The 23,795-nt window shown below is 47.5% G+C and overlaps 1 protein-coding gene across 1 annotated transcript in view; it reads left to right on the plus strand.

Moving 5' to 3' along the window:
• Positions 1-23,795, plus strand: part of Cals (calsyntenin 1) — a 186,067-nt gene that overhangs the window by 140,272 nt on the left and 22,000 nt on the right. Inside the window, exons 2-6 of the mRNA XM_084598840.1 lie at positions 1,131-1,232; positions 15,233-15,416; positions 19,549-19,760; positions 21,886-22,032; positions 23,519-23,710. Coding sequence (XP_084454966.1) covers positions 1,131-1,232; positions 15,233-15,416; positions 19,549-19,760; positions 21,886-22,032; positions 23,519-23,710 — 837 coding nt within the window. The remainder of the gene's footprint in view (positions 1-1,130; positions 1,233-15,232; positions 15,417-19,548; positions 19,761-21,885; positions 22,033-23,518; positions 23,711-23,795) is intronic.

Below are 23,795 nucleotides of genomic sequence, written 5' to 3' on the forward strand. Positions count from 1 at the left end.
GCGCGAATAGAAGGGGGAAAAAAAATTGACCGATAACCCTTTAAAGGATATGATGTAATAGCGCGTTCATGGCTCCCGCCTGGGGCATCCGTGCGCATACATGCACTTCGCTATGAATTCCACGAATCTCCAAATTGGTGCCTCTGGTATCCTACCTCTGCTCATATTAGCATACAGTCATAAGGAGCCACGTTATGTGCAAGACCGCCCGACATAGATCTAAAGTGCCGTTGCACTGTTTCTTTAACCGGTCAGGAAGCGCCCTCTGTCGCAGGCATTTAAACGTGGCAGCACGGTATGAGTTCATGTTTTTAAGCATTCTTTCTTTCCGAAAGCGATAGAGGGTGTTAAAAAAAAAAAAATGCCTTCATCCTCAGTTCATCGTAGTTTGTGAAAAAGTTTGAAATGCACGCCGTGCAGGTTATTTTCTGATATATTTTCTTGGTATACGTTTCTATTGCTTTCTCTAATATATCCCGTCACATGTATTTTGTGTAAGTTGCGAGCTGTTCGTTCGCGTTCTTGTCTTTATTTTTTTATTTTTCACTCTTTAACACCCGAAATTACCAACAGTATTTCGAATAAAAAAGCTAATAATTCACAACATGGCATAGAAATGTGAAATGGTTCGTTGTGGTTGCGCTTATGCAAACATGGCCATGGGATCTTAAACTCTCATGGTTGCACGCAAATATAAAGAAACTCTTTACTGAATACCCGGGCACAGTTTCTCAGTTCATTATTTCTTCCACGTCCTGTTTAATTCGGCGCGCGGATCATGTGCCATAAAACGCTACATAATACAGAACATATATCTTCCATGTACGTGAAGCTGATTTTTGAAATCTTAGTCTCATTATGTGAATGTCCCATGGGTGTTTTTGTTTAGCGACACCGACAGTTGGGCGACTTGGTTAAAGTTCACTACGAAGAATAGTGCAAAGGGGACACAAGGACGAACAGGAATGACGAGGACAAGCGCTAACTAAGGTGTTTTGTTTGTTTGTCGACCTGTGGGTTTCTGTCCGGTGTTAGCAGCGACTTTATCTCTGTGCGTGCACTTGCGTGAGCGCATCCGTGAGTTGTTCCAAAGGCTAACTGCCTTCACTTCTCCTCTTTCCTTTCCGCAGCTCCCCGGCTGGAGCACGTGAACACAGAGGTCGGCTACCATGCCATCGTCAAGGAGAACAGCCGAAACGTCGAAATCATGCCCAGGATCCGGGTGCTGGACGGTAAGCTCTTCTCGCCCCCTCTTTTTCTCAGCTCACCTGTCCTGGTGCCGCCGAATCATGTGACCCTTGTTAATTTATTCGCTTTCACTTGGTCCATTATCAGCCAGCGCCTGCACAAAGCACTGTCTGGAGACAGTCATCTCTCTCTCTCTCTTTCTGTTGAAAGGGACACTGAGAAGGAAATTAAGCTCTCTTTGTATCTATACAACAGTTGCTCCTGATAACAAAAATTAAAAAAAAAAAATAAAATAACTCTTACTGAGAACGCAAATGTCTTGTTAGGTAGAAAAAGAAAACAAGAAATGAAGGGCAGGTATCACCGTCACAGCCTATTCCCGCTGTTACAAGCGCTGTGCCGAGCAGTGGATCTCAGAGGCTCTCTAAAGAGTATAATAGTTACGTGTTTAAACTGTATTGTAGTTTTCATTTCGAAACCACTAGTGCGCATTTATCGCGCGGGCACTGCGAAAAAAAGCAACCTAAAGGCTATAGAAGCCAAAGAAAACTCATTTGGCGGCGTCACTGGCATTCATATTCGCTTTGTTACGTTTCGGCTTCGTGCATTGAGAGGCTATGAGCTTTTCATGCCCGCTTGGTTTCGGTTTCGCTGTTCCTCGATTTACAAGTGCGGCGCAGCAGAGGAAGCCCAAGTTCATGCCTCGGCACGCGCCTGCCTAGTGGAAAATACGGCATGAAATTTATACAGGACAGCGTGTACCAGTTTACTATACCTGCATAAAAGCGGGTGAAGCTATCGTACAGAGTGGTCCCGTATTACTCGACGACCCTGGATGCTGGAAAAAAAAAAAAAAAAGTTCACAGCTGTAAAATACTACAGCAGCGTATTGTCACCAAAAGTGTGTAGAGCGTAAGGCGGTGCTTTACTGGGACAGAATAGTAGCAATGCAGGGGGCTGAGCTCAACCAGCCGACGCGCGAGCGGGAGGTGAGGAAGGCAATGCGGGCGTCTATCAACCGAGCCTGACTGCTGACCGCATGAAGGCGCCAGTACATAGCCTTACCCAACAGTCTTAGCCACTACGCCACGCAAGCATTGTTTTTGCTTGTATACTGCCTAACTGCGCTTCTTTTTTTATTTATTTATTATTTTTTTTTTTTCAAGCGTCGAAATTGCAGTAGTGCCTAACCGGTTGACCGCTAAGCGTGCTGAATCTTCTTGCTGGTGATTCGTAGGCGTTGCCACGATATACCGCACCTTTAATAAGCATAGGAATGCGAAATATCTCAGAATACCGCAATTTCTTAGTGCTCCCTGTTCAGTTAACGTCTTAAAAGGCGTGTAATGCTTGCGGCACAAATATCTTCCTATATAGAGCATCAATATGGGTCACACTACCTAATTTATAACTTCACATGCGCAAAGCAGCGGCGCAGATTATTCACTTTAGAGTAAATCTCTTAGAGGCGTAAACACTCAAGGAAGCTTTCGACGAGCGACAGCCCCAGTGGGAACAAGAGCCGCGTAGGAAATGTAAGAACCTAAGCAAAATAGACTCCTCTGTTTTCATATTGTTTGCTCTTCTACCACACTGCATCGTTCATACCTCGCTGCTATTTAACAGCACCCGTTCGTAGCAGTCACTGCTCATCAATTATGGTGGTGGCTCGGCGATATCAGCCGCAGCAGCGGGAGCTCCGCTTGCTGCCGACACTGCCGCCTCGTCGCAGTACCGCCTAGATGCTTGTCGGCTTCCGGGCGTTCTTGTTATCCTGCCAGTCTAGCCGCCTCGGGCATCAAAAACGTCTCACGCTCTGTCGGACTGAGCTCGCCGAAGTGCGGGCCGCTGAACTTCCTTGTCGAGCTCAGGAGCGGGACCCCCTTGGCTTGTGCAAACGCTCCGGCCGCCAGCGATAGCTTTCATTTAGACGGTCGCACCGCTCGCCACTAGCCGCCAATGACGGAGTCTGCGTTTACATTAACGGCTTGCGTCATTTTTAAGGCGAAAGCCAGGCTTTACTTGTCACATGAGTGGCGTCCGCAGGAAATGTGCGCAGAAAGTGTGGACAGGAAGTGGCAACAAATTTACGTCGTAATTAATATAAAAACTGTGACGCAACCGTTCTTTGTGCAGTGTTCAGGGTGACGTAATACCATTTCGTTTCCAATTTAGCATACACCTGCTTGTAAAGTTGAAGGCTGCTTTGCGATAGCGGTTCGAACGAGATGTGTGCCGTTGATTGTAATTGAAAGATATATCCACCGAGAGACGAGGTAAAGACGTTTAACACTTTTGCGGTCGCCGTGCCGGTCTAATGCTAAGCCGTCAAACAAAACAATGTCAAGCGGTACTTTCCACGCCTTAATCGCTTTAAGCGAAGTTCAGGCCTGGCTAATATTTATTCTATGGGTCGTAGGCGAAAACCGAGTTTGAAAGACAGCGGCAGGAAAACCTTTTCAACGTTGAAATGGTATAATGCAGCAATAAATGTCTTTTTTTTTTTTTTTTTTTTTTTTTTTTTTTTTTTTTTTTTTTTTTTTTTTGCTGGCGTATAGGCTTGAAATACCATTGTCGGATTTGATAACAGACTTTCTTAATACAGCTGTTCGCTCTGTATATATAAAATGTTTTCGAGGCACTTTGGACTACTAAAGTGCGATGAGGCGAAAGCCTTTGTTTGAAATGCCGCTGAATCTTGCTTTACTGCGTCTGAATCTGTATCGTATGTGGTGCGGCAATCGAGGAAGCGCCAACTGAAAGGCGGCGCACGTAGGCCCAGATCGGACGTCCGACGGTGTAAGCCTCGCATATGCGTGAATCACCTGGTGATGTCATCGGTCATGACCGGACGTGACGTCTTGACCGGATGTGACGACATGGCGACGTCAGTTCAGGTTATTAGACATGACTGGATGGGACGTCATGATGACGTCACATCTTGTCATGACTTCACGTCCGGTCATGATTGATGACGTCACATCTTGTCATGACTTCACGTCCGGTCATGATTGATGGCGTCACCACCTGATGTCACAATCTCGCGGTATTCCGCGAAATCTCGCGAAGAAGTGTAAAGCTTCTCGCGGACGGACACTCATGAGCATATTAAGGCTTTCGACTTAAAAGAATCCCGAGTGCCGTAGCGCTGACGTCTGAAGCCAATTGCGCGGCCTCTTCGAACGATCTGAGAACCCGGGTATCTGTTGATGTAGTGTACAAGGCCCTTGACAGTGGTAGAGTTGTAGGTTTTTCATTTTATTTAATTTGGTTGGCTTCTTTGATTCTGGTTTGCAATATGAAAGGAGACCAAGAAATGAGACATAGTTAAAGGTGTCTCTAAATGGCTGCAGTGGCAAAGAGAATATGTTTGTTCACCACTTTCATTGTCTCGACACTATACACGTGGTGACCTAACAATCTAAACGAGCGGTGTGTACACAGGCAGCAGCTAAGTGGTTTAGTGCTTGTTACAGCAACAGTATACTCTTTGCAAAGCCTGTTGGTTTATGTTCAGAGTTAGCAACGGCACGAAAAAAGCCCAGCTTCAAGTACTCCTCAGGACGAGATAGGCTCATTCTTTATGCACATATCGCGGTCTTGTCAAATGAGGCGTGGCAATAGAAAATATCGTTTAGAAAAAAATATATATATTACGTTTGAAAAGCGAGCACAGCAAATAATTGCATTCGTTGCCCGTGTTTAAAAAAAAAATTCGTTTTTGGTCACTTAATCCAACGGAGGGTGCACCGGTGTTCATTCGCCCACCATTTTTAGAAGCAGCAGGCCTCGATCGTTTCTATTTCCAAGCGCCCGCTGCCTTTGCCCATAAGCTTGGTTGTTTGAAAGCTAGGATTGTTTTTTTTTTTTTTTTTTTTTTTTGCGGGATTCTTGAATTTTACACAATATAGTTATTCACCATGCTCGCTTCTGGAATGTAATATCATATTTTTCTTTCCTTTTTGTATGTCTGTGTGTGTGCGAGCGGGGGAGGGGGGGGGGGGGAATTATCTGGTAAAAGGACTATAATGCGTACAATAAATCAGCCGGTAGTCGGTACCGTCTTCCCCCTGTTCATTCTTTCTTTCGTGCCTTTTTGGACCGCGTTAACGTAGTTACTTGTGGAAACGTGCCCGCTTTGCAACGTCGTGAGCTCATTTATATATTCCCGACATCTTCTGATACGCCTGACGGCGTACGGAATAGTACCGCACGGCGTACGGTACTATTATGTCTGTGCGATATTGGGAATAAATAAACGTCGATTGAGCACCGCATAAACAGGAAAGATTTTGCAAAAACTTTCCTTGCTTGCCCGCACTATCTCCGCTTTAGCTCTAATCCTTTTCATATTGCGTAATGTTTCGAAAGGTTTCCTTTTTCTTATCATCTGGAAAACGATATATAAATTTTGCATGAGCTTCAGTTTGAACCTGCTCAACCTTCTCTCTCACTTTTTCCTCTCCCCCTTGTAGTATAGACAAGCAGGAATTGCACACTTCGCCTCCCTTGCCTTTTTTTACTATTCTGTCTCTCTTCCTTTCGCACACTTACACACACACACCAATATTCGTCCATCATTTCATAAGTCTTCTAGTTTCACAGTGCCATTATTCACAGCTTATATGGAAGCATTCTGAAATCCGCGGGCTAACGCTGCTGCTACCGGCGATAACTCAACTTGCGTAACAGAGCGGCTCCGCAACTCGGTAAATTCGAACTTTGAAACTCCTTCAAATTGTTTTTATTTTTTTTTTTTCGCATTTTCATACCCGCGCATTATTCCTGCAGTCGGAGACATAGCAGTTGGGCCGATGAGCAAACTAGCCGCGCGAGCATGCGTGGACAGGTTAAAAAGAACCCGCTAAGTGACCGCAAGGTTCTCCGCAGTTCTCGTTGAATTGATTATCAAGGTACGAGGGGAAAGGACCCGCGCCTGCCATACTGAGCGAACTCAAATAAGGTACGTCGCGCCTTATCAAAACTCAATTATTTCCTCAAAGAAGAAAGGCCGATGACGGGTAGCGCTCAAGGCAGAGTGTGCACCTGAGCGCCTCATTTATCACGCCGTTCACTTTATAAGCGGCATTTACCCCGCCATCGGTATCAATTTACCCACTGGCTCCACCACACGGCAGGCGCAGAGTGAACCGCTACACTAAGAGTTTTACTCTTTCAGCACTAAATATTCATTCTCCGCCCGTCACACTAGCGTGGTTGGCCGTTTCGCTGTCACCTGAAATTGGGGACGTCGCCTACTCTCGCCCTCTTTTCCCTTCTCGCGTCTCCTCCGGCACCGATTCCTCTAAGCGTCTTATCAGCGCTACGCTGTGCAAACGTTGTACAGCAGCCTGAACACTGGCGAGCACCTCTGGCAGCCCCCCTCCCTCCCTCTCTCTCTCCCCCCTCTCTCTCTTTTTTTCTGAGAAAGACTCGTGCCGACGGTGCGTTCGAACAACGGCCTGACGACAGCGTCGAATGGATCGAGCTTTCGTTACCGTTCGAAGGCGGGAAACACCGCCACCAGGCAGTCGCCGCCATCCCGACTCACTGCGGTTGAGTTTGTCTTTTCTTCCGGTCTTCCTTTGGTAACCTTGTTCCTAGGCCTGTATCGATCACCGTTAAGCCCCCGCTGCCTCCCTTTCCTCCTTCTCCTCCTCTCCTCGACTGGCCTGCCCCCGCGTACCTTCGCTCGCACAGCCCCGTGCCAACCGATGACGTCGCTACAGTAAGAAGAAACCGTTACGTTGGTCCTTTGGTCGCTCTTTTTTGTTTTTTTCATCTCCCAACTGGCGGATATTGCCAGCGCAGCTCGCGCTCCCTCGACGGCCTCGAAATTACTACCGACTTGTTTCCTCTCGTGCAATTTGTTTCTCTCTCTGTCTTCCCTTTGTATTTATTTGTTTTTTCTTTTAGTTCCTTGGGGGGGGGGGGGGGGGGGGTCGTTAGAATGGATAATTTGGCTGAGCGGTGCGAGATCTCCGGTCGTAAAGACGAGAATGGCGGAGAAAGAAATACGAATGGGAACGTTATTCGCCGCTCGCGCGTCGCTTTCGCAAGGTCAGTCTTTCTCCCCCTTGGCGACAGGCGGCGTGTTTTGCCACCCGACGAGCGAGTTAAACGGCAAAGCCAGCTTGGAGTTTCGCGTTCGGTCGCCCTTGCTGTCAACGCGATCAGCGGCGCTCCCTGACGGTCGTCGGTACTGCTGCTCATTAGTCGTTCCCGTGTTAGTACACCCGCTGCCGAGGCGACCTTGCATTTCTTACATGGGCAGCCATGTTGCTGTGGAGTTAACTGCATCGCCGACGTGGTTGTAACCGCATTTCACAACCAGGAGAAGAAGAACACGTTAGTTGTCCATCCAGATTAACTGGAGAGTGGGCGCTCCCATGAATGTGTCCTGTGTTGTCGTCTCATGGGGGGTTTCGCTTCGCCTTATGAACCTTACCGGCATCTATGTCACGTCTTCGAGCTTGGATCTTCTTTCACATAGCTGACTGCAGAAGAAACATTGGACGTTCGGCGTTCGATTTACCCTGACGTCACAGGGTCACGCGATTTGATAAGTGCCGTAGAAGCGCAGAGAATGGGTAGATTGATCTCAACGCCTCCGCCGCAGCTAATTTGGCCTCCTACTCTATCAGGCCCGGACAACGTTGGCTGTGATAACCTTCGCGAGTGTGCCGCCACACAGTTTAACCGAGCTTTAGCTTTTGTTGAAGCTAGCAACATCTTTGATGAATGACCGGCTTGTCTTTTTTTTTTATCTTTTGTAAAATCTCGCATTAGAAAAAGGCTAAGAGTTTCCATCCTTTTCACTGGTGTTCCGCTCTGAAGCAGCCTGGGGCTCCACGCCGTGCGTTCAAGCCTCCGGAGATGTTAGCTCGGACGTCGCTGAGCCATCTTCGTTATCGCATACGCGCGTGCATTTGTTTTTCTTTTTGTTAGAAAACGAAGCGTGTTCTGTCCGTAGTCTGTCGAATAGCTGGATCGAGGATATTCAGGGGATCAGGAGGAAATTAGCATAGACATTTAAGAGGGCTCTTTCCCAGGTCTTCCCGTCCTTTAAGACGTGCACTGTGCAGGGGCATCCACATATTACGCGATAACGTAGACGGGGGTCAGTGTTTGCATTAATGTTGATTAAATTCGCCCAGAAGTAGGTTTAGGTCCTGCCGTGGTGGTGCAGCTAGTGGTTAGGGCGCTCAACTACTGTGCCCAAGAATGTGGAATCGAATCCCGGCCGCGGCCGCCGCTTTTCGATGGAGGTGAAAAACAAGGCGCCCGTGTGCTGTATGCTGTCAGTGCACGTTAAAGAACCTCAGTGGGTCGAAATTTCCGAAGCCCTCCACTACGGCGTCTCTCATAACCTTAATCGCTTTGGGACGTTAAACTCCCCAAACCAAACCAACCCAGAAGTGGGTTTAGACCATGTCCCCCTTTGAGAAGCTTCCGTAGAACAAAGTCTGAGGGAAGGAAAGGGGCTGCGTATGCTTGTGTTTGGAGAAGAGAAGATGAAAAAGTAATCCTTCCTTCCGTTCTTATGGCAGCTGTATCGTGTCATCATGGCGTGATGGCGTAGCCGGTAATCATGGAAAGGATCGTGGATCATGGATGGATGATAATCAAAATGGGGGCTGGGGGAATTGGAATCCAGTTTCCAAGGCTTTTCTCGTTCGTTATCGCCAGGTTAGTAGAAAGCTGATGAGGTTAATACCTTCACTTACTCTTTACTGATATTTTATAGATGAATTATGCAATGGTGCGACTCGTTAGCCGAAGTACGACCGTGACAGAGGTTGTTGGGCAATAAAACCCTCTTGGCTAGTATACTCTCGACAAAGAAAAGTATTATGCGATTGAACCAAGAATCTCAATAAACCACACTGCGAGTATGGCGTTGTCGCTGTTCATTACTGAGAGCTCGTGATGGACGACGGAGCGTAGATAGAGCAGCAAGTTAAGCTTGCGGTGCTTAGCTTGAACAAGTATAAACTGGGCCAGCGTTTAGTTCTTAGTGTTGCCGAATACTGCAGCCTGTTTCTCTCACTGGAGCGCAGGTACTTTTGCTCGAACCTACAGTTCGGAAGGAGCGATGGAGAGATGAACTTGCGAAATGAATTTCAGGTAGGGAGAGGAAAAGCTGGTAAGTTTTAACAACGATACCGGAGGCGCGGAGGCGTCTAGTAAATTAGAGCTACGTCTTCAACTTTCACGCTGAGTAGCGGATTTCGTAACTGTCGTCGTTAAGCGCGCCCTGCTGTTTAGTTCGTTCCACGCTGTCTTCTTTGTATATTTCTTTTTCGACAGAAACCTTCACTTTATATACCCCGCCATTGTTGTGAACTTCATGGTTTTGTCCTTTTCTCTCTCTTTTCATGGCGTCCTAAAGCTCAGTAGCGTTCAGCACGCCACCGAGTTACGCGACAAACTAGTTGAGTTGGCGGTCCTAATGAAGTGACAGCGCTGTTGTTGTAGGACTCTTGCTATTAGAAGCTCGATCAAAGCAAGCGAGCAGTGGACGATGTCGAATCCGGAACTTGTGGTAGCGCAGCTTTGTCGAAGAGGATATTTTTCTTTGCGTTTTGCGGTCGTTCTCCCGTTCATCTTGTCTGCGGTCAGCAACGGGGCTTCGGTCAGATTCGTTTAGCCGCACTTTCCTTTTTTGTTTGTTTCCGGCGCTCCCGCGTGGCGTGCGGGAGCGCCGACTGAGGTCGCCGTTTGTTTGTTTTTAAGGTTGCGCGCCTCGCGGTTCACGCCTCCGGGCGTGACCAGACTGCCGCGTTAGCTCCGCGCACCGCAGAGGACGTGGAGGCTGGGCCCATCTTTGGCTATGCGGGGAAGGGGCTCTGCCGTTTGAACCTCTTCCTCGTTTCTTGCAGTGGCTTGGCCGAGGAGCTACCGAACTATGGTCGCGAAGACGTCGTTGCCGGATCCCCAGAAACACGTCCCTTCCCCCCCCCCCCCCCCACCTCCCACCTCCTACCCGCATGCTCCATACCAACGGGTACACACTTCCAGATTACTAAAAGCGAGAATCATATGCTTGAACTCGGTAATTGACATTTTCGTACATTTCGCGTCAAACACTTGGCCATGGTGGCATCTTGTGAAAGTGCTACTAGATAGTTGGGTGTCTATTGCGAATCTGGTGGTGTTTATTTTATTTTATAATTTTACTTTTTACGGTGTGTCTGTTTGTTTCGCGCCTTTCGAGACCGTTAATGTATCAGAGTGGTGAAATGATATGTACAAGTGTAAGAAAGTTTCGGGGAGGCTTGGTTCGCATCATCTGTAACCGTTCCCGTCACTCTGATTCTCGCAGAAAAAGAAAAAAGAAATAAAGTTTTACTTTCTTCCTGACTGACTTATCGAAAATTCCTCGAATAATATACCTCCTGGAAGCGATCTCTGATGAGCGCCGCCGCGATGATCAGGACCGAAGGGAAGCAGAAATAATCGCTTTGATATTCATCCGGGGCTAGAACGACGATACAGTAATTTTCTTCTGTCCGTTTCTTTTCCTCCCCCCTCCTTATTTTTTTTTTTTTTTTAATTCGGCACCGCTCGTCTTCGCCCGTCAACGCATCGCATCGAACAAACACTATAGCTTGCATCATCGTCATTGGCCGCGAGCCATCGTTTGCGCTTGCTATAAGGGTGCGTTTCTTTTTTTCTTTTTTTTTTTCTTGTCCGATCTCAGTGCATATTTGTCAGAGTGACTTGCGAAATTGCATTGATTTATACATCACCCTCCGCCCGTTCATTTTTTTTTTTTTTCCCTTTTGTGCAATGACAGGAGCGCGTCGACGAAAGGATGGAAATGATGAGGGGAAGTAGAAGGGATTAGAGCGTTGTTTGCCGCTAGCAGCGATGGCGGAGCATTCGAGTGACGCAATATTTATTGCCCCGAGACAAACGAAGGCGGCCTCGAATCACGGCATAAAGTAGGCGGCCGCGAAAGTAGCGAAATGCGGCGCAAGAAACAAATGACACTGGGCGCTTATACGCAGCCAGCGTGCCTCTCTCTGCACTGAGCGGTGGCTATTCTTTGCCATTGCGGCGTACGTATCCAGTCGCCGTGCAATGGCGCGGATAGAGTAGCACGGACCGAGAGGGAAACAAGTACGGAGCCCTCGGTCTGTGTGTTAGCGGCGCAAGAAGAAAGGCGAAGGACATGTAGAGAAAGGGTTATACGACAAGGAGCGGATGCAGCGGGGATATATATGAGTAGCGCTGAAAAGGGGGCGCCGACCGCTGGAAAGAAAAGGATTGCTGCGACCGACGCACTACGAGAAAGAGGCAGTGGATCGTTTGACATAAATAACCCGACTCGGAGGTTCTCCCGACTGCTGCCACTGCTGCTGCCCTCCTTTTTCTGCGGCTGTGACTGTGGCGGTGGCGAACGATCTTTCATATATATATGGGAGGGGACCTGTTGCGACACCTTTTGCCGTCGCTCTACCTTCGCGCAGCTTCCCCTCTGCTTTTCTCGCTTTCTCTCTTTTTTTTTTTTTTTGCCAGTTTGTTTCATCACTCTTTCCCACCCTGCTTTTTTTTTTTTCTTTTTCTTTATTAAAACCACGTCGGAGACGTGTTTTCCTTGCTCCAGCTGTCCGCTCGGAACGCGGCTGACCAGTGCCGGACAGCAAAGTCCCACTCACATTGCAGCAACGCTGTCGGCTCATAGGATCGCGCTTACAAGTAGACGAGCTCCACTTCCATCCCGCCTATAAATAGAGGTTTTTAGGAGAACCTAGACGTATTAGCGTAGACGTATACTGATTTACCGGACCCTTCCTATATGCAGGCACTAGTGATAGGTGTTGTGGAAGGCGTGACCCCTCAGCGTGCTTAGAAGGGGTCTGGTAATCGTATGTCTACGTTAGTATGTCTCGTGGTTATGCTAAAGATCTCTAGTATCTCGGACTGACTGCGTGGCGGGGTAAGGTTGAATGCGTGCGCTGTAGCTTCAAGATTGTTTCGTATCAGTCGATTAGCGCTTCGTTTGCCACGCCACATCTCTATCGAGCAGTGGATCCAATCTAACAGATGGCTAGATCTGTTCTCGCTTCGCTGCCGAAGACGTTGAGTGCTGGCCAGCTGTGCGCTTAATTTCAATGAGCGATGACTCTAGTAGCGTACTTGTGAGGCGATTATACATCCTACTGTGGGTAGTGGTCAGTTTTAAAGGAGCGTCCGGTGGGGTTTCCACGCAAAACAAGTTGGTGGCGCTCACGACTTCACGAGAGTAAGGCTCCTTCATTTTTCAGTAAGGCTCCTTCAAGTAAGGCTCCTTCAAGTAAGGCTCCTTCAAGTAAGGCTCCTTCAAATGTAAGGCTCCTTCAAATGCAGGAACCTTACACGAGAGGTGCCGGTGGGTGGCACGTCGCTTTCGAGGAGCTCGTCATTATAGCGCGGGCGCAGTGTGTCTTTGCCTTACTTATAGGTTTCGAAATATCGATATATCGAACGATTTCGTGATCCCCGCTGAGATCGATATCTCGGGGTTCGAATGCATAGCTGAAGCGCTTCGCTTATAAATTTGCAGAAAGCCGCTTTTAGTTTTAGTCCACTGCGTAACAAAAAAAAAAAATGTTTTGGTAAACAACATGATTGGTATGGGCGGCATGTTTACTTCGATATTAAACTTCGTTGTAACATGAAAAATATTAGGAGAAGGACCTGCGATTAACGGTTTTGCAGCGGGGTATTTATCCAGCTGTGATGAATTTTGCACAAACGGCGTCTCAGAGGTGCGGTTTGGTTGTCGCTTTATGATTGCTCTGTGCACGTACTCCACCGCCCAGTTCTACCCACAGCGCGAAAAAAATAAGAAAAACGTGCTTCGGCACCGAGGTCTCGATCGCGTGACGCGAGTTAACGAAGCAACATAGTTTAATCTTTTCTCTTTACACCGTTATACCAAACCTCTCGAAAGGCTTTCGTGTAACTCGGATAACCACTGCCTATTTCTTCGTTTTCCCCGGCAGTATCGCTTTCACTTGGTTCGTATACCGCGAGCACTGCTCGCAGCCTGCCGGAAATTCTCCCCAAATCCTTTCTCGCTCGGGCCTGATCACGGCCGGCGAAGGCAAACAAGGAACTCGAGCAACGGCTTCCCAAGCGCCCGGTGTTAATCGACTGGGCGCCACGCCACACAGCTGCAGCAAACATGAACACGTGTGTGGAAAAGGATTGGGAAAAAACAACAACAACAACAAAAACACAACAGAGTATTCTCGGGAGAGAGGAAGGCTATCGGCAAGCAGCGGGAGGCGATGTTCTTTCTTTTTTCCCCAGGCGCTCCAGTTAAAACAGGGTGTATGTACACATACGTGTATCTGCGGTATCCAGGCGCACCCCTCCCAGTCTGACAGACGTGTTTACGCGCTGTCTCGGCTGTTCCTCGTTTCCGGAGCTGTGCGATGCTCTTCGAGACGTCGCCCTAAACTTATTGCAGCTGCTCGCGAGTGTCGCGGGAACTGATCTTTAGCGAGCAGCCAAGTGGCACGCGAGCGAACGTCAACGCAAGCGGAAGTATACAGCCTCACCGCTGAAGTTTTGACAAGGTTTTTAGCGTTTGTAGTCCCATTCCTGCTGCATATCTGTATTCCAACTTTCTTTCTGCCTATCATTTTATATCGGTTAGCGCTTTATTTTATTTATTTATTTATTTTTTTTTTTGATGCGTCTGTCAACAGTGTTGCCTTCTTCCTACTAAAAAAAAAAAAATCCGTTGCCCCCGTGGGAAGCCTCTAGAGACTGGGTAAATTTTTTCAGAGGCTTTAGAGTCCTTAGCATCTGAGAGTCCTTAGCATCCGTTTATTAGCAATAATCAAAGGTCCTTACAGTTAGGAACCACCTCTTTCTCTTCAAATCGCAATAACTGCATCTTCTGTCTCCCACAGTGTCAAACGTGTGCATATTCGGCAGATAGCTGAAAATGTATTCTTTCAGTTTTCGTAAATAGTTGATATGATTTTATAATGATATATCATGTGCTTGAAAATGTGCGTGTTTAGTTAGTTTTTTGTCTTCTTTACTGCTGTTCCGAAATTATATGGTTTTAGTGGGTTTAGAGGTGCTGCCAACTTCCGGCCCTCTCGGCCCGTCATATAGCTCTGGTGGGCCTGTAACGTATGCCCCTTGTGCAACCCCCATCATAATATTATGGAGCCCGCTTTTTCGGTGAAACTTTTTGTCACGCCTTACCTAATGAAAATCGGGGAAGCATTTTTGCCATAGGTTAGTAAGCGGCGCTGGTGCGCTCAAGCACGAGCCCTAGAAACCGTATCTCCTGTGTACAAAATGCAGGAGAAAACTAGAACCCCGAATCGTGCACTACATTTTGGACGCATCTGTACGCATACAAATAAGCAAACAAATAAATGAATAGGATATTATGAAAAGTGGTGCGGCCGATTAATAATGCCGATAAGAACAACGGTCGGCTTATGTATTCTGCAAGGGGGAAGTGCGTCACCTGAAAAACCGTATTTTGAACCACAGGCGGAGTGCATTAGTGAGGCTTCCTGTGACGTCATAAGCGGCTTGCGATGAGTCTGTTTTACGTTTGCTCGGCTTCACTGCACTGGAAGAGCTTTCGTCCCTGCCTTCTTAGTCTGCCGGTGGAATTTCGCGGTAATTCGAGCTCGCTTATTTCTTCTTGTTCTTGGCCTTTTGAAGTGGCACATACCCACGTGTGGGGATTGACCGAGGTGTGGGGGCATATACATTGAAATTTAGCTGAATGCAAACTTCCAGCTTCTTTTCCGAACTGCGCGGAGATTTGGCCCTGTCAACGTCACATTTATCAGAGAAAACCTAAATGAACCTACGTCTGCTTTGATATCGGTCTGTTCTGATACCTGTATTTGATCCCCTGGATACGGCAACAAGAGCACATTTCTGTGAGAGACAGAGGAACCTGCTCTTACCACCGATGTACCTAGGCCTTTCACATTTTTCTGCCTTTCCGCGCTCTATCCATAAGTATAGTTTATATGCCAACACTGCGCGTCTACTCTCTTGTCTTCCGCAGCCAAGGTGTGCCGCTTCTTGGTGACCAATAAGCGGCACGGCGAGGCGCCCTTCGAGGTGCGCATCACGGACGAGGCGACGGGCAAGGCCGAGCTGTTCGCCAAGAAGGAGCTCAACTGCGAGAAGCACCGGAATTACAAGTTCGACATCGCCGCCGTGGGATGCAACGGGCTCGTCTCCGAAAAGTGAGTGCCGTATGCCTGCTCCCTATATGGGAGACTGCCACTATTTACGCAGTATGCCAGCACTGAAATCCTTTTTTCTTTTTAAATAAGAGGACCATATTTCACTGCCGACGTTTCTCTTGGCAGAAAACCGCACCTTTTCAGCGGAGAAATTATCTTGGCTGGCAGTTTTTTTTTACATGTATAGGTTTTATAATAATTATAAATAATAATAATTGGTTCACGGGAAGGGAAAGGCGCAGTATCTGTCACACTTGTTTCTGTGGACACCTGAACCGCGCCGTAAGGGAACGGAGGAAGGTGGGAGTGAAAGTGGATAGAGAGAAAGAGGAGCCGTAGTGGAGGGCTACGGAGTAATTTCGACCACCTGGGGATCTTCTCAACATGCACCGACATCGCACAGCACACGGACGCCTCTTCGTTTCGCCTCCATCGAAACGCAGCCGCCGAGGTCGGGTTCGAACCCAGGTACTCCGGCACAGTAGTCGGGCATCTTACCACTGCACCACCCCGGCGGGGCTGGGTACTCCGGCCGTGCTGTTGTTGTTGTGGCTGTAGGAAGAAGGAAAAGAAAATGCACGGGCCTGCTACTGGCTCTGTAGCTGAGCCACCTTCGCTGCCTCGTGCAGACAGAAGAGAAAATAGAGAAGAAAGAAAAGGAAGAGGGAGAGAAAGACGCGTGCCGCAACAACAGCCATCGTCCACCACTGAAACGGTGGCGGGTGCAATGACGGCCGACAACAGATAAAAATTCTGTGGCAGGCTAGCCCCCGCCGCAAGCGGCGATGACCTGCCTGCCCCAGCCCCATCAGGGGAGTACAAGTCGCCCGGCCATGCTCCGGAACAGTAGTCTGTATCGTGAAGAGGACGCTTTCTGTGTGTCCTCTTTCTTCACTTACACTCCCCCATTCTCTTAGTCGCGATTCAGGTTTCCACAGCAAGTGTGGCAAATGCTGCGCCTTTTCTTTAAAGTAATTCATTATTTATTAATCGTAGGCGATGATAATGAAAACGTTTATTTAGAGCCACAACAGTTTAGACAAGGGGAAGGCTGATCGAGTCCCCAATCCGGGACACCGTTGGTGAAAGCCGCTGTCCGTGCTTTTTCTACGAGGTTTTGTTCCCCGAGGTGCGAGCTGGGCAGGGCCACGTCTCCGCTATCCCACGTTGACTGCTGCACATGGAGAAAGGAAAAAAACTAGGAGGGAGCATGACGTCACGCGGCCAACCTTCGCAAGCCAAGTGCCGATGAAGCCGCTCGCTCCCCCGTTTTTTCGCTCGCCTAGTTCGACCCTATGTTTTGATGTCGGTTTGCTGGGTGCTGCGCGCATGGCGGACCCCGCGCTACCCGCGTGGCGCCGATTCGCGCATGCGCAGCGGTAGTAGATATCACCGCACGCTATCCCGTGGTCTAACACGTAGACCCTAACGTAGAGGCCGACTCGCTCTTTTTTATTCTTTATGACTTCACGAATATTGCCGCGCGCTCCCTCCTAGTTATTCCTTCCTCCATGTTGCTGCACTACATCTATACTGCTATTTTTCTTACGGAGTCTACACAGCGCTTAGCAGGCCCCTTTGACGGCGAGGTACGAATGTACGCCGGTTGCCTTATCAGACTGAAGAAATGTTTCGGACGAGTGACGCGCTTACCCGTTGAGTCATTGCAGGAGCAGGTTCTATGGCCTATGTTACTCTGGAGGTTTACTGAAAATTTATGTTTACGCGTCCTTTTGTTAATCAAATCAGTTTAGGTATGTGCGTTTTTGTGTGCTTGGCTGATCGTTGCGAGGCGCTACGCTGGCGCTACCTGTTGATCAAAGTGGCCTTCATACGCGCATGGACACGGCCGGTCTCAATGCGCGCGCTCAGGAGCGCGCGCATTGAGACCGTCCGTGGCATGGATGCTGGCTACGGAGTTCTGCTGGCCATTCCTGTCAAATCAGTATATAAATAATTTATCTGATATAATAAAGTCTGTCTATGCTATGCTATATGAATATTTGCACATATTGCGTTTGTATATTTTTTTGTGTACTGTATATTGTATTGTTGACAGCCGGTTGGACGCATCGACATATGCCGTCACTCAACGGTTTTCAGTGGCCACGTATGTATGGAGCGCTATAAGCATGTCTGCTCGATTAACTAAAAATTTGCGACCGAATGGCCGTTGGAATATCGTTTCGATGGATGAATCGCATTGCATTGTGCTGTGCGACGTGACGTTAAAGAACCTAAGTTGGTCCAGGAGCCCTCGATTAATATGATGCTAGCAACTGAGTCTGAAGAATCGGAACACACAGGTTCATCTCAATCGCTGCGGAAGCTGACTCAAATGGACCTTGTAATCAATATGCAAAGCTGCGGAGGGGATGTAGTTGACTGCCAGAGCTAGCTCACTTTACCACTTCGTTTTCCAGCGCGCCGTTTGAGACACCAACATGGGCCCGGAAAGCACTAGGGCCGCAGTGTAATCCATTCCACTTCGTCTTCCAGTGCGCCGTTTGAGACACCGGAAAGCACTAGGGCCACACGCTCGCTGGTTGCAAGTCATATTGAGCGCGATAGCACGTTTGCGCAGTGCTCTGCCCTCTGTGCGACAGACTTCACGGCAGGTGTCACGGCCGCGCAGCCACTGGCACGCGATTTTTGCGGTCGGCATGGGACGCGCGCGAAAGGGGAGAGGGCGCTTCGCTAAGAATTTCGGTCGGCCAGGGATTCGTTTCTACACCCTGCCAGGCGTCGAAAAACGGTGCATCTCCATGTGATTCCGTGCCGGCGCTCTTCCATTCTCCCTATATAGTGACTTGATAGTGCTTTATTGATTCATGGCACTCACTGCAAAAACAATTCCAAGGGTGCACGTCTGATAGCCTCCCCGCACGATGTGAATTCGTAAGCATGCCATATTTGGAGGTGGTCCACTTAGATTTGGAAGTCACCACTATGCTGGCCATAGTCAAATTAGGTAGGACACCCATTTTGTTCAAATTTGGGGGCCTGGTGGGCCAAATTTCTGGGATGGCCTCTGTAAATCTGCTGCCACTGTGTTGGCCATACTTAATTTAGGTTGTACACCAATTTTGCTCAAATTTGGTGAAGTCAAATTTTGGCAGTCCAGATGGCCAAAATCCTTTGCAGATGGAGAGGCACTTCTGTGGACACATTCTGGGAACATTTTCTGGGCACGCTTTACTTGAGCATGAGCCTATTAATGCCTATGCATTAAAAGAAAAAAAAAGAAAGATGGAAAGAAAAGGCAGGCTGCACATGCTGACTGCAGTGGCACCATCCGCTGGAGGCATGACGAGTTAATGTAGCTGGCCCGCTACTGAAGAAGATACTATAGACACTGTACTGCTTCTCCGCACACATCCTAAAGTGGCGCAATGACTATGCAAGCAGAGTCGGGTCTGAACAACTCTAGCTGTGGGAGATACCATAGCAAAGGGCTGCGAATTGATTTAGACCACCTGGATTCTGATTGGCAGTTGCCTGGCTTTTAATGTTTGCATTTAATTCATTCAGCCTACATCAAAATGCGGTTATTGCAGCTGGGATTGAATACAAATCCTTTGACTCTGTAGTGAGCGCTCTAACAGGTGTGCCACGTGGCAGCAGGTATGCACCAGAAAGTATTTGTGGAAAATTGGGTTTTTGGCACAGGCAATTTCTTTTCAGTATTCAAAGTAACGAGGCCTTGTTTGCTTTTTAACCTTGCATTTGTCATTGAGCATTCATATTGCTTTATGAAAAAAAAAAAAAATGAACTGAAAGGCCATTAAAGAAAATTGAGACTTTTTTTCAGCACTTCTGTGCCCGGTAGATTGCAAAATTATTCCTGCATTATCGTCCAGCGGCAATGAAAATATATACACTCATTTTTTTGTGTTCCGAGGACGAATGCAACCACGATAATGAATTATTGTGTACATGTAATCATTGTCGACGGAATTATGATAGATTCTTGTGTATTTGGAACCACTGTAAATTGGCATTATTTTTCAAATTCCTTTTTCCTGCTCTGTGGGTTTTGTCATATGCTGAAACTCACAGTAAGCATGTCTGTAGTCGTTGTTTACCTAGCGACCGTGTGGTTGATGCATGCATTGTGCTTGTGTGCTTGCAGTGTGACTGTGCACCTGACAGTGGATGACGTCAATGAGTTCGCGCCCCGCTGGGAGGAAGAGTCTTACCAGGGCAGTGTGGATGAGGGCCGACCGCCTCACGAGCGCGTGCTCCGCGTGCGTGCTCTCGATGCTGATTGCACGCCCAAAAACAGCGAGATCTGCAAGTATGACATCTTGGATGCACACGTGCCCTTCTCCATAGACTCTGAAGGTGAGCCACTTGCAATGGATCAGTCTCTTTTATCACTAATGGTGCTATCTTTAAGGGAAATGGCTAGGGGTGTGCGAATAGTACTTTTTCCAAACCAAATCGAATACGAATAGTGCACTCTTGCTATCGAATCGAATACGAATAATGTAGCTAAAAAGCGAATCGAATACGAATCGAATAGTGAAAGCAGCAAATCGAATACGAATCGAATAGTGAAAGCAGCGAATCATTCATGACGAGGCAGCAAGAGGCGTCGGAGCAGCGGCGTCAATCGGCGCGCAGAAAGCAGCAGGCAGAAACAGACCTGCAGTATAGTTCCGTTTTACTTGTGGCGTGCGCGCAGGAGCAGCGGAGCGGTAGTGGTGGTAGCGGCGGCGCTGCGGTAGAGCGCTATAACTCGTGGAGTAATAGATCTGACGGGGAAACGCTGATCTCCTCTAGGGTGCGCAACTATTAATCTCTACGCACATTGTCAGTTGCTGGTCGTTTTTATCTACAACAATTACGTTTCAACGAGTTTATTTAGTGAACTAGATTGCATGATACAATATATCAGAGATTACAAATGGCTGAGCGACGCTTTCATCCGACTTGCGTCCGCGTAACCCGAGGCCATAGAGTTGCGCTTCCCCTGCTGTTGGCTCTTCGAAGTAGTTATCGCCGAGCGCGCGATCTCCTCATCGTCCTCTTCTTCTCAGTGACTTTCGTTGCTTTCATTCTTTCTCAATTAGCTCGCGTGCTCCCCTCTAGCTGGCGCTAGGCGATTACAACTGGCGCTAGGCGACCTGAGATATATAGTGGAGAGATGTATGAGCATGAGCTGACAACATTCATGCAACTCTCATGTCATGCGCCACTCGCATAAGAAACTTAACCTCAACTATTGATGATGAAAGTGAATGAAATTTTCAGGGAATAAACATGTAGCGTTACTTCTCGGCAGATTAGAGACGTGTGAACTATGACACGACTACGAGAAGTTGCCTCCGCGATTCGTGATATGTCCAATCTTTAAGAATGTTTCCATGCGAATGGACCGTGTCGCGGCCGCGCTGAAGCATGTAGGCTCCCTAAAACGGTGATCTCTGCTTCTCGCGTAGGTTTATTGCGGCAGCAAGCTGTGCCTGCTCGGAGCTGACGCTGCCTTCGCGAGAATGGTCGGAGGTAACCGAGACGTTAATTCGTGCCAGTTATTCGAAAATTTGCGAAGATATTCGAACAGTTTCGAATAATTTTCAATATCCACTATTTGATTCGTTTAACGAATCGAATATTATGATATTCGATTCGATATTCGAAAATTTTGAATATTCGCACAGCCCTAGAAATGGCAGCTACGGCATGTACAGGGCAGTGTCCAGTGTCAGTTGGAGATCTGTGAGAATGGTATTTGCCACGCTGCCTAAGCTATTATGATAATGATGAAAGAGAGCCCCATCTGTGTTGTTCTATATAATAGAGCACCCACTCTTAGGCTGCCTAGACAATGGTTCTGATGGTGTCACAAATGCTTAAAAATGTGCCTTGCTTGTATTAGTGTGAAGACACACAGTTATTGTGTTACAAGTGGATTTGAGCACAGGAGCAGTGCATTATATGTTGTCGTGGGTGGGCCTGCCACCCTACCAAACACTAGCATGGCCAACAGGAAAGGGTTCACAACAAAGAAGTAACAGATCTGACGAGAGCTGTTTTAGGGCCTCTTTAAATATAGTTTTGTATGTAATGTGCCTTATTTACTGTTAATATTTTATTTCAAACAGGTATTCTTTTTTCATGGTACTGTGGTGGAGGAAACGTTGCCGCATTGGTCTGAGCATATACAATATCGTGCTTGTGCCTCCTTTTGAACAAACCCCACAGCTTCTGAGTGCATTAGAATGTAGGATTTCACATGCAAGCAAGGCCTTGTCACAAAATGCATTCATTCTGATTAGGCGAAGGCAGTCTGTGCTGGTGACTTAAAGCACTAGTATCAACCTCCTCCTCTTGTTTAGTTTCTTCTTCCGTTTTATTCTAGCTAACATTAGCACGGCTTATTTTCAAACTTTCAACACTATCATCATGCCAGTGCATTCACCCGTCGGTGCTTGAACAAGCATGCCTTCTGTTTTCTACGCTTCAGGCACCATCTGGACCACAGAGCCCCTTGACTGGGAGGCAAGCAGCAACCACATCTTCCAGGTGGTAGCCTTCGACTGTAGCATGAAGCAAAGCCATCCAGTTACGGTCACCATCAAGGTCAACAGGGTCTGCAAGGTTGGATGGAAAGGTAAATTCAGCTGTTGGTTTTAAGTGGGCTAGTAAAACTCTTGTTTGGGCTAGTCGATGCATGACGAAAGGTGTGATGAATGCTGTGTAACAGATGAGGGCCATAGAAAACACGCAAGCAATAAACCAGCGCCACTAACAACCGAATTCATTTTGCATTAGGCCTGTATTTTTGTAGGAGACTCGAGCCATAAAGTTGAATTACGTTTCGGGTGTCCTGCAAAAAGGCAGGCTTGATGTGAAATAAATTAAATTGTTAGTGGTGCTCGTCTTGTCATTTATTCCTTGTCTGTCGCGTCATACGCATTGTGTTTTAAAGGTGCACTAAAAGAAATTCTGAGGGTGTCTTTTAACTGTGGGAACTAAATCTACATGCTCTGAGCACTCTTGTAAACTGTAAACTTCCAATCATTGCCCTGTGTGGCAGATTTTGCTGTTGATATTAGATAAAATGTCTCGACTCCCTTTTTTCTTTTTTTTTTGAACTTGCAGCAGAGAGTAGGAAGAGTCACCCAACGCACGAAATTTGTTTCAGGTAATCACGTGGCAGCTTGCTGCTCTGCCTCATCGGCGGTGTAATATGCTGAACAATATCTTGAACACAGTCTGCTTGCTTCGGGTCGCATGCTCTCTGAACCAAAAATAAGCAGCAGGTCTGCCAAATTATCATTTGCATGGTATCGGATGATATGAATAAAGATTACTTTGGGTGCCTTACACATAAGAGAGGATTTTCAATAGCCACCACGTAGTGATGAGGTTGAGTTTCCTGAAAGCAGAGAGTACTTGTATATATTTATATATGTAGGGGGCTTAATTTAGATCAACGATGTCTGTACCAGAAACTATTTATTCACGGAAATCTAGAAAGCAAAGGTAAGACAAAAAAAATTTTTTGCACTATTTTTCTTAGTGCACTTTTAAGAGTGCTCTTTGGCTGTCTTAGCATAAACTTACAAAATGTATAACATGGGCTGCAGTGACTGTAGGATAACATGGCTGCGGTGCACTGCATACCACAGCACCCAGTTGCAGACCTCGTACAGTATTATATTTGAGAGGAGACATCAGGGCTCCAAACACATATGATTTAAAGCAGCATTTATTGATCACAATCCACAAAAGTACAAAAAAACCACTTAAACTTTGCAATGTCAGTTGTGACAAATCTGCCACTTGCTTGCCGAAATAGCTATGCATTTTTATAGAAGATTAGCCAAATGATTTGGTGTATATATTTATAGCATGATATCAGACACAACAGTTGGCATGTGGGCACAGTCGCCCGCCTTTCAGCATAGGTGCTGCCACAAGATGCAGCTAATTAGCTCAGAGTATCTGAAAAAGCTTTTTCGCAGTGCGTTCTGTACATTCTTTGCGTCCTTGCTCATCATTGACTGTATGTTAAGTACAGTTAAGTTGTTTCTATAGCGCTTGTGGTGGCTTTTGCATTAGCTGCAACCTCGGCGTCTGTTCTGCGTTGGCAGGCATGGAGGAGCACGTGGAGTACACTCCGGGCTCTGGTCGTCGGGCCCTGTTCCCGGATGCCCAGCTGGAGCTGTGCGAGGGGGCCTGCGAACCCGAGCAGCTGTCGGCTCGTCTGACCCTGGCCACCCGCCACGTCGGCAAGGGTTGCGACCGGGACACCTACTCAGTTGATTCTCAAAGAAAGCTTTGCGGTATGCATGCCTGTCATAAGTTGCGCATTTTTCATCATTTGCTAGCCAACTTTAGCCTCATTTTCTCAGTTCGTGCCCAAAATGT

This window comes from Amblyomma maculatum, chromosome 3, assembly GCF_055883805.1.
Source record: "Amblyomma maculatum isolate TAMU_Amacu chromosome 3, ASM5588380v1, whole genome shotgun sequence".
In the NCBI taxonomy this organism is placed as follows: Eukaryota; Metazoa; Arthropoda; class Arachnida; order Ixodida; family Ixodidae; genus Amblyomma; species Amblyomma maculatum.